General features: G+C 48.6%; 1 protein-coding gene across 6 annotated transcripts; it reads right to left on the minus strand.

Moving 5' to 3' along the window:
- Positions 1 to 362: 362 nt before the first annotated feature.
- Positions 363 to 9,988, minus strand: LOC122380169 (protein phosphatase 1H-like). Of its 6 annotated transcripts, none has more exons than XM_043363066.1 (11): positions 9,946 to 9,988; positions 7,967 to 8,082; positions 7,474 to 7,749; positions 6,917 to 7,139; positions 6,541 to 6,705; positions 6,181 to 6,378; positions 5,696 to 5,878; positions 5,252 to 5,359; positions 4,577 to 4,740; positions 1,826 to 1,982; positions 363 to 1,597 (listed from the first exon to the last, which is right to left on the minus strand). In XM_043363066.1, the coding sequence occupies exons 3-11, from the start codon at positions 7,734 to 7,736 to the stop codon at positions 1,205 to 1,207; spliced, it is 1,854 nt and encodes a 617-aa protein (XP_043219001.1). In that variant the 5' UTR covers positions 7,737 to 7,749; positions 7,967 to 8,082; positions 9,946 to 9,988; the 3' UTR covers positions 363 to 1,204. The 6 variants fall into 6 exon arrangements, with proteins under 6 accessions (XP_043219001.1, XP_043218999.1, XP_043219002.1 ...); XM_043363064.1 differs by having other exon boundaries at positions 9,894 to 9,959; XM_043363067.1 differs by lacking the exon at positions 9,946 to 9,988 and adding an exon at positions 9,549 to 9,560.
- Between the last annotated feature and the right edge of the window lie 1,490 nt (positions 9,989 to 11,478).

The following is an 11,478-nucleotide window of genomic DNA, read 5'->3' on the forward strand; positions in this document are numbered from 1 at the left end:
AAGAATCAAGCAAGAATATGTCCACCAGCAAATGGAGTGTTGAAGGACCGAAAGGCAATTTTGTTAGTCCTTCAGGCTTCATCCGGTATTACGTGCAGTCTTTCCACTGAACCAAGCACCAAGTTAGTGTCCTCACAACTCTCTAAGGATCTCATTACCCAGAGAGAAGCATTCATCTTTTTTTAAGTGTTTGCAGCTTAAAACTTAAAAGTAGTGCTGGGTACCGAGCAGACCCCCCAGTTGCAAGTTAGTGAATTTCAAGGGCTAACAATGTTGACTGTGATAAGCATTTACCACCCCTGAATGCTGTAAGCAAGTAACATTTGCACAGAGTTCAGAGCGTAGCTACCAAAAGATCGCGATTCTGACTGCATATAACAGTGCAGCATTTTCTTAGCTCACCGAGGTTCATAACACTGCAGTAAAACCAATACAAAGTATATATCAGTTCCATATTGATTGCACACTTCACCCGCCCTTTAAAACACCAGGTGGGAATCGACACAGCGGCACAACGAATAACACTAACCCCTGGAAAAATAATGAACCATTACCAATTACGCCGGAAAAACGACCGATTACAAGAAACGATTATTCAAACATTGGCAAGATTGCATTCCGTGATTTTCTCCTAACTAAGCGACTTTATCACAATAAGAATAACACATTTATCAACGAACAACGGAATCCGTCTGCCTCAACACAAAAACACATAAGCCAATACAGGCGGAACACCGGAATGCCAAATTAGCCCTTCAATAGCGCGGAGAGCATGCCCAGGGGGAATGTAACGCGAACCCGACCGAGTGCTTTGGACAAAAGTTCGTGACCCACAAACAGCGGCACGGATCAGGGCTCAGAGCGGCACGGGACACTGTGAGAGCCGCTCCTTTGCTTCTCGCAGACGCGATTCACTCATTGAACGGAGAGTGGACCACTCGAGTCCCTATCAGTGCCATTCCATAGTGGGTGTCTCACTGCTGCCAGGTACCCACAGAGGTAGCCCCGAGCCTCGCGTCTCACCAGCACAGCCTTGCCGCCCTCTCGGTCACGTGAGGTAGCACAAGAGACCCGAACGGCGCCTGGTGCGCGATACTAAAACCACCCACTCCACACACACGCACCCCGTATAAATAGACACATCTCACCGCATCAGTCCTCTCCAGCGCACCACGCCTCTGAGCTCGGGTCCGGGTCAGCGCGGCTACCGGGGCGCTGGCCGGCGCACCGGAGTCGCGTCCTCCCCTCCGAACCAGGTGACCGGCACCGTCCCCACCTGCTCGGCCGCCGACGGGGTGCCGGAGGGCCCGTTCGCCGCCGGTACCGGACCGTTGGCCGCCGTCGGCTCACCGGTCTCGGCGTCGGCAAACTCGGGCTCTACGCCGGTCTCCACCGGGTCCTCTGCCGCTGCCGCTGCTGCTGCTGTCGCTGCTCCACTTGAGTTGCCGCTCGGCGAGGTACCCGCCGGCGGTGAGGGCCGGCCGCACTGCTCCACCAGGCTCTGGTAGCGGTCCAGCTGTGCCGGCTCAGACACCTGGCGGACCCCCGACGGCGGCTCGGCCGGCGCGCATCGCACTGCGGACGCCTCTTGGCCCAGCTGTGGGTGAGGGGCGACATGGCAAGTCAGCGCATAAATGTAACCAGGGAGGGGTCATCGCAATTCCCTAAGTACAGGACAGAACTAAAATTGGACATCATTCATTACACTGGCGGTTACAGTTACTGCCGCCATCGGAGGATTGCGGTGGTGGAGCGTACCTTCGTGTGTGTGTTGGGGTTTAGGGGGCGCTTCAACTCGGGAGGTTATATGGCGCGTGGAGCGTACCTTCCAGAGGAGATGTTCCTCCCTATAGGGCAGCATGGGCACGACGAAGACGCTGATGTCGTCGATGGTGGCCATGGTGCCGTCCGAGAGCCGCCACAGCCGCTCCTTCAGCTTCCCGCGCGCCGACATCACCAGGTCCTGCGCCGCCGATGTGCACCTGACGGACAAAGACATCAGCGCACGCCGGTCGTATTATCACCGTCACTGACGCTGCGCATCACCGTCAGGAACTGCCCTCAATAGAGTACAACGCATTCGTATGCTTCAACGGAAGAAACGACGTGCGCGGTAATTCCTGAACTGGATCCCAGCTTAACTTGCGACCGCCTGGGGGGGGCGGATCCGACCCCCCCCCCCCTCCGTTTTTCTTGAATAACTCATGAACCGCTTACGCTATCAACTTGAAACTTGGCATACCTTCTCCCCCATCAATTTGACGTCTCCTGTGCAATTTTTAAGAAAATTTTTCCAAACTTTTTTTTTAGATATATCGATTTTAGTGATGTAGCTACGTGGCGTTTTCAGTAAAAAAGTGGTAAATGTTTTAAAAAATCGCCAAAAATCAGGGTTTAAAGCAAATTGCAAATTAAGGACATGAATAGACGCAGCTCAACGAGTTCTTTAAAATGGCTATCTCGGATTTTCCATAAAATGCGTTTTTCACCCCTAAAAATTCAAAAAACTATATTTTTGGAAAATAGCTAATAAAATCCAAAATTTTCAGAATTTCCAAAAAACCGGAATATATGTTATAGAGCTCTATTAGAACATAAGATGTCCCAAATTTCAACTTTCTATCTTTATTTTTGACCCCCAAATTGAAAAAAAAAATAGCTCCATCATGCATAGGGCATGGTGACGTCATAAGCATTTTCGTGAATTAGAGGCACTTCTGAACATCGCATGTGAAAACAAACGGCACCACTAGATTCCTGGGACAAAGCTCGTCTAGAAAAGCGTATTTTTATGTCAAAAATAAAAAGATGAAAAATTTACTTTTTTCTTAGCCCTCGTTTAGTTATGTATGGTATAAACGAATTTTTTATGCTTTCAATGCACACTTATCACCAGCAAATTGACTTGGGGTCACATATAGCCATTACCATCGGATTCAGCGTGAAAAATAAGCCATAAAACATGTGACGCACGCCCATGACGTGGCAGAAAGTGAAAACCGTGACCTTTCGTGACCTGACCTTGACCCGTACTTAGTATGACCCCTATACGCACATGGTACCTTCACTAGGTCTTTGAGGTCATTTTTGGTGAGTTTTGAGCAGCAGCTATCGATTCCGCTGTCCGTAAGCCTAATCATGCAAAACCCCAGAATTTGACCTTTGGCCTGACCTTGACCCGAAAGTTGACCTCAATCTTAAAATCTTAAGAGGGCTTTGGGAAGGTCTTCGAACGCCGCCTCGTGGGGCTCGATATGACCCTTGGTTCTTGAGATAACAGGGGGGGTCGGATCCGACCCCCCCCCCCCCCAGGCTGTCGTGGGTACGGAAATAGCCCAGGCGGTGCCGGGTTAAGGTCACCCTGTCGCGTCTATCTGTATGTATGTCAACTAAAAATCATCTGACGTCGTACATCAAGCACCATTCATTGACGCAATTGTAACACCCTCAGCAGACGTTTGCCTCAGCTGTTATAACTAAACTGCCAGCTACCTCACCTAAATTGCCTTTTAGTGACGTATGTCTCACCTACAGGGTGTCCCAAAAGTAAGGTCATCATTTGTTTTGGCCACACTGCCAAAAATACGCGATGGATAGATATAAATAGGACATCATATGAAAGAGCATTTTATAAATTTTTATTCTGACATACATATGAGTCAATACATTGGCTCGTAGCCCCACATTTGCTGCTTTTCTACATGGCTACCATTTCGGGCCGCGTGCATGAATAGACTACGTTTGACTTCCTCCACTATTCTGGAGCGATTCTCTGGTGAGATGCCGCCTATGTTTGCTCGAAGGGATCATCCTTTAGTTCTTCCCGGCTCGTTGGGTTGTCCTAAAAGACAATCTTTCTGTTGTGTATCCAGAGAATAAAAATATGAAGGTGTAACGTCAGGTGACCGCGGAGGCCATTCAATGGCGTTGCCCTGACTGAAAATTACGGGATCTCACATCCACTCTCGGAGACAATTGCATGATCTTCAGGACGGTGCAAGCATAGTCTCCATCCTGCTGAAACCACTGCTGGCTGATGGTGTCGGCACAGCTGCGTTGCGACGAGCGGAAGAACCACTGGGAGGACTCTCGGCCACCTATCTTGATTTACTGACACCCGATTCCCGCTGTCGTCCTCATGACCTCGAAGCACAGGTGGCTAAGTATACATGCCCTGTGCGTACATTATACCTTTTTTCTGACGTTTTACCGGTTGAGGCGAAACTATGCATGAGTTCAGAGATAGGGCGAGCTGCTAGGGTCTGCTTAGGGCCGAAAACTGGGCGGTATTTACCCTTTGTTTTAATGACGGACCCTCTCTAAGAGTTGAATTTCGACCTTCTCAGTTTTATGCCTACTGCTCGGTGTAGTTATGATCAAAAATGGTTTAAGCATGCAAGAAAATAATTTTATGGATGTACCTTGCACGTGTTAAAATTGGAAGTGATTCGGACTCTTACTTCTCGAGATATTTAAGTTTTAAATCATGACCTTACTTTTGGGACACCCGGTATATCGCCGTTTGGTGATGTCTGTCTCGCCTATCTATATCGCCGTTTGGTGACGTCTGTCTCACCTATATCGCCGTTTGGTGACGTCATCAGCGGGGAAGGCAGCCAGCGACTGTTCCACCAGCTCTGCGGCGCGCTCGTTGGAGATGACGTCCCAGAGGCCGTCGGTGGCCATAACCAGCACGTCCGACTCGGTGACCGCCTCTTCCTCCAGGTCAACCACCAGCACCTGCCGAACGGTAGAGGAGGGGGGGGGGGGTCAAACACCAGCGCCTGCTGAGGCAGGTGAGGGGTCAGAGGGACGGACCCATATCGGACTAGCAATTAACATAGTTATACGTCAACCACCGGCACTTGTAGAGCGGACGACATAGGGGTCAGACCGGACAGACACCAGCACCTTCGAAACGGCAGTGGGATAGACAGATCACCCATCAGCAATCAGCATCCCGCAATTCACTGTCAACGCGGTTCAGTTCAGGATGGTTTATGGTACACCCGCCAAAGCCCACACAAATAACCTGCCTCGTTTCCAAGAAAATGACTTCTTTTGTGACTATCACTCCCGACTGTTGTGCAAACTACATCTTCATTTTCATCTTCGTGTTATCGGGGCAAGAGGCACGATGACCTGTAGGGCCCGTTCTCGCCGATTTCCATAACTTTACTTAGTACTTCACTTAGTACTACACTTAGTACATTTACTATACAATGGAGGCTGGTAGCTGATAACCTCTCACCTGCGGCTGGGAGGAGAGGAAGGGCTTGATGTTGACGTTGGTGTTCTGCGCCTTGAGGTCGTGGTCACCGAAGCCGCGAGTCACTCCGATTGTGGCACACACCCGACTCTGCAAAGGAGAGGGCAAGGCGCACCAGTCAGGTACCAGCAACCGGATAATGTGGCAGCAGCGCATGCCGGGGAAACAATGGACAAATCGTTGTGTTACTTGTTACCGTAATCAAGCAGAAAAAAACGTATCAGCGTAAATTTTTTAGCTATAAATAACCACCACCGATTCCTGCATCCAATCGCCTTCTAATGAGCACTAACAACATACTGCGACAACTGAACTAACAACGGATCATCATGCGCAACCCAACTTTTCCACCAAGTGATCGCCATCTACGCCTGTCACCTATCACACACCAGTCACCCACGCCGGTTGGCGCCGCCTCTCACCCACCCGTTTTCCGTCGCCGCACACGATGGGGAAGCGCAGGTCTCGCTCAGTGACCGTCTTGTACGCCCAGCCGGTCATGTGTGCGTCCCGGTACAGCACCCGTTTGCCCAGGTCTCGGCGACCGACCCGGCGGGCAAAATCCAGGTGAGTAAACTCTCCGCCAGTCAGCGCCGGCTGCTGACAGGCCTGTCGGTGGAAGCAGAGGGAGGTTGGTTAGAGCCCGACTATAACTGAAAGGCCTGCGGGTAGCAGAGAAGAAGATTCCTCAGGTTGGTGATGAAAAAACTACGAATGATGAAAACCGATGACTGAGAGCAAAGCAACATGAGTTTTGTGGACATTCTCTTCCAGAACTCGAACTATCCTTACTCCACTAATGTCTCCCACCCGTCAATTACTGTTGTACCCACTAAGCGTAACATCGCCATCCACCACATGCATACCCACCAGTTCCTCTCCCGCTCCCATCGTCCCCTCCCGTCACCCACCAGCTGTCTGACGCGGTGCCGCTCCGTCTCCGGGGTGAAGTCGTGTGAGGCGATCACTGCTCGGCCATGGCGGCAGTAGGTGGCGCGCGAGTCGCCCGCGTTGGCCACGTACAGCCGACCCAGTAAGAGGAGCGCCACCACGGCCGTGCAGCCGCCGCGCATGTCGTACTTGAGACGGTCCTCGGCTATCAGCGCGTCCTAACGGCAGCCGAGGGAGCAAGGCAACGGTGATGACGAGTCTGTAGAGCTATGCCGATAAGAAACAGCATGATATAATGAATACCATCGTCCATCAACAGACCAGCTATCCGAGCTGAACAGCGTTTTGCCAGCGCTTATGCAGCGTTTGTCACTACTCACCATATCGTTGAAGGCCGCCTCCAGAGCGCCGGTGACCAGTTTTTCCGGAGCCACCTCCTCGGCGGGTATCCAGAGGGAGGCGGCCCGCACCCCGGGCGCCGGGGCGGCCTCGGCAGCTGACGGGTCCGGCGGCAACAGGTGGTCCAGCACGTCCACCAGACGCTCCTGGGGGAGGGAAAACGAGATAACCGAAGTAGAATATGTTTGAAGAGGTCGGGATGGGAACGGAATACGATAAATCGTGCTAAACTTAAGCCAGTATCTATTGAAACATCATCAGCAGCTGGGATCCTAAAGACAATAAGCCGACTCAATACACACCAAGAGACACCAACCAGTCACCAAACAATCACAGACCACTGCACTCCTGACTCACGTGTATGATGTGGTGCAGCTGGTGGGCGGCCGCCACCGACGCGCCGTGGCCGGCGTGGCCGTCAAACAGACCAAAGTAGTAGTAGGGTACGGAGCGGCCGGTGCGCTGCAGTCCGTCCCCGTCCCCGTCTCCGGCCGGCCCGCCCGGCGGCGGCTGGTGCAGCACGCCCGTGTACACCGCAGCCGCGTCCTCGTTACGTTTACTCTTACCGGCGTTCACCGCTCTGTGCGGCGGGAGAAGAAAGCGGTGAGGTAAACAACATATGACATCGGTTTGTGTACTAAATGAAGGATTGAGATGGAACATATTTTCTTCACAAATGTTGGTTGAAAATATGCTGTGGCAAACTAACAAATGAATTATTCATATTCAAAGCGTAAGGTTGATACGTCATCAATTCACGTCTTCCTGAAAAATGAGTCGAGCGTTGAAGTTCGACCTTCATCCAAGTAATAAAAACTAGTTTGACAATCAGAGACACCCTCAGGCACACAGATGTCTGTGTCACTATTCCCCCCCCCCCCCCGCGGTGGCTCGGCTCGGCTCCTCTCACTGACTCGGCGTATCCGGCGGTCCAGGGCAGCCGGCTGCTGTCGCGCGGCACGATGATGGGCCGGATGACCCGGTCGCCGGCCACCTGCAGCTCGTCCTCCGTCTCCAGCTGCAGGAACGCCGGCCGGCCGTAGGCGAACTTGGCGGGGCGAGCAGCGGGCCCGCCGGCCGCCTCTGCGCCGTCGGTAACGGCCGCCTGCGCCACCGCCGCCGCCGACTCGGCCGCGCCCACGGAGCTCAGCAGCGCCGACTTGAACCGGTTGAACATGGCGACAACGCCGCTGGAGAGGAGGGGGAGGGTACAGACTAGAGTAACACACTACACAGGAGACAGTGCTATATCATAGACCTGTGTTAGCATATATCTTGCCATTCATATGTTGTATTGGCCTCAGCCATATCAGAAGCAAGAAATAAGAACAAAACTTACAAGTTACAACAGCAACTTAGCTTAGACACTTCAATACCATTAGATTCAAGCTCAAGCATTTCACTGACCTGCTGCTAGAAATGAAAGCACCTATGACCTTTGTTGCAAAGCTGAACACAACTCATATTGCAGCTAATTTAGCAATAGTCATTCATCATAGATCATTGAGATCATGAACTGGAAACTGAAACAAAGAAATAGAACATTATCACCTCAAACAAATGATAAATATTGTTGGGGTCCTTTTTTACATTTTGAGAAGGCTGGAGCAATAAAAGAATCAATCTTTTCCAACAGCATTGCTATTTACATAAGGACTGGTGCACAGTTGGATGTTGTTAGCCATTGTCATAACTCATATATCTCATCTGGTTGGAAAAATCATGTGATAGCAATGCTATTGACAGCAGTCAATGAACATTGAACAACCCAGACTACAAAGTATCAGAATTTTTTGTAATATTTTATAGCATCCTTTATAGCACTGATGCTGCACAGTGCACTGTGCTGCCCAAGCTGATGTGTGGTATATACTGTCCTGTGGCATACTGGAGTGGGCCATTACTTATCATTATCAGCCACCCCCTTCTGACTTCTCTTAAGTAAAGACATTCCAACTTTATGGTGCAATTGACACAATACTTTAAAGTATTGTGTGACACAGTTGTGTCTGTGACGTGACCCCCATACGGCATACCCCATACATCAGCCTAGAGTCAATCAACAACTAAAACTGAGCTGAAAATAAAGCTGACAAAATATTAGTCTTCTTTAATGCATGGTGCAATGCTCACACTGGTGGGAACCTAATAAACTGGCTGCGGGGCAGGCTGGTTCCTGGGCTGGTTCAGCCAATACAGCAAGTCCTGAAATCAATGTCAGTCGTCACATTTTGCAGTTTGGATAAGAGTCTATGAACATACTTCTCTGACAACTTAAAGGGACCCTCCCACCTTAACATTAGTTTTGAGTTGAGATAGCCAAGTTTGCGGCCAGGCTCAGAAACCACCATTTATCCTGGTCGCAAGCCCCGCAGCTTTATGGTGTTCAAGAAATTTCTTCCCTTTACTTGCAGGGTGGGACCAGCGTGGTCCCTATCTCTTAACCATTACGGGAATCTGATGACGTCATCAGGCTTTCGAATGTCCGTTGAATGTTTGACTAAAACGTTTTGTAGCACGCGGTGGTATATGCTGCTTTGCGCGCAACAAATGCCGCACTTTCAAATAAAGTCGCTAGGAACAGCGGAGATCCCAAAAAGTAAACAAATGTAAAAGTCTAATATCTTGAAAACCGGTGAATATTTTTCGATGAAATTTGGTAGATATTCGTTTTTGCTCTTTCTGAAACGAGCGACATCACTTTCATGCCAATTCATTAACTTTTTTGAAGGTGGGAGGGTCCCTTTAAGTAATTCAACCTGAACTGGTTCAGCCCATCAATTGAAAAAACACTAGTAGTACTGAAACTCATCTAATATGAAATAGTTTGATTTAGTTTATCATCCATCTAGCTTCCAAAACATAACACATTGATACGAGTCAAATGAAAGACAAAAATATCATGTCATAACCAAGGTTAATAAGAAATACTCTCAAGCCATCAACCATTGAAACTATCGTATACAAATGCAAAAAAAAAAACTCATACCTCCTCGTGAATAGATAGATAGATAGATAGATAGATTTGTATTTCAGACTAACAGTCCATTGCTATGAGTTGATGATGGATGTACCAGATGGATGATGGATGAACAACAAACATCGATTAAGGCACACTCCCAGTCGATGCACATTCAATGTAGCACAGCATGACAATAGAGCTTACTGAGCCAAAAGCGTCTCAGTTTTGATCTGAAACGGAGATCCCCTGAATTGATTGCTTCAATGATGCTATTGGGGCTTTGTTCAAGTCTTCTCAGAAACTTATAAATAAGTTTCCTGAACACGCTTTCACAATTCAGCACTCTAAAATATGCACATGTCATACTCGTACTCTCAAATTTCGATAACCCGATAAGTCGTTTAAGAAGGTTGTGATAGCTCACAATGAGTCGATTCATAGTTGCCTTCCTATAGTGAATCTCGGGCTAACCACCGTAAACAATGTAGAATTCGCCTCAAGGTACCCGCGTCTGTTCCACCACGCAAAAAGCGCTCACGTAAACACACAGAGCTCTTCTCTGATTGGTTAAAAAACAAACGTCGCTCGCTGCATGAGCAGAATTATACGGTCGTCAAGTTAGATGTAAGTGAATCCTAATCTATAATCTAAGATTCGGAATCAGGTGAGCCCCTACGATTTGGACCAAACTTGGTCAGTGGATAGTACGTAACGTCCTGATTACGATGCACCCAAAATCTAAGCTCGGCCTGCCATATTTACGAAGTTACGGATGTTTGAATTTCAAGGTCATTCGGGAGAGCCCCTACGATTTCCGTCAAAATTTGTGTACGGACACACTAGATGCTCCTCATTACGAATATCACAAAATTTAAGCTCGGCCCGCCATATTTACGAAGTTACGGAGGTTTGAATTTCAAGGTCATTTGGGTGAGCCCCTGCGATTTCCGTCAAAATTGGTATACGGACATATTACATCCTCCTCATTACAAATATCATAAAAGTTAAGCTCGGCCCGCCATATTTTTCAAGTTACGGAGTCACGAAGTTACGGAATTTCAAGGTCATTCGGAGAGCCCCTCCGATTTTCGTCAAAATTTGTATGCGGACACATTACATGCTCCTCATTACGAATATCGTAAAAGCTAAGCTCGGCCCGCACTATTTCAAAAGTTAGAGATGTTTGAATTTCAGTGAGTTTCAAACGTCAGTAACTTTTGAAATAGTGCGGGCCGAGCTTAGCTTTTACGATATTTGTAATGAGGAGCATGTAATGTGTCCGCATACAAATTTTGACGAAAATCGGAGGGGCTCTCCGAATGACCTTGAAATTCCGTAACTTTGTGACTCCGTAACTTGAAAAATATGGCGGGCCGAGCTTAACTTTTATGATATTTGTAATGAGGAGGATGTAATATGTCCGTATACCAATTTTGACGGAAATCGCAGGGGCTCACCCAAATGACCTTGAAATTCAAACCTCCGTAACTTCGTAAATATGGCGGGCCGAGCTTAAATTTTGTGATATTCGTAATAAGGAGCATCTAGAGTGTCCGTACACAAATTTTGACGGAAATCGCAGGGGCTCTCCCGAATGACCTTGAAATTCAAACATCCGTAACTTCGTAAATTTGGCGGGCCGAGCTTAGATTTTGGGTGCATCGTAATCAGGACGTTACGTTCTATCCACTGACCAAGTTTGGTCCAAATCGTAGGGGCTCACCTGATTCCGAATCTTAGATTATAGATTAGGATTCACTTACATCTAACTTGACGACCGTCAGAATTATTCAGTTTCGATCCAAAGGCAAACAGACCTTTGCACTCGTTCGCACCCGAAACAAGACCACTAAAATAAAGCGTACGCAAGAAACACGTCAGATGCTCCTTCCTAAACGATAAAAAAAAAAAAAAAGTTACCGCCTTATATGGCCTTGAGTTATTGCTAAGTTTTGGC

The sequence above is a fragment of the Amphibalanus amphitrite genome, unplaced genomic scaffold, assembly GCF_019059575.1.
Source record: "Amphibalanus amphitrite isolate SeventyFive unplaced genomic scaffold, NRLGWU_Aamphi_draft 000092F_arrow, whole genome shotgun sequence".
Classification (NCBI taxonomy): domain Eukaryota; kingdom Metazoa; phylum Arthropoda; class Thecostraca; order Balanomorpha; family Balanidae; genus Amphibalanus; species Amphibalanus amphitrite.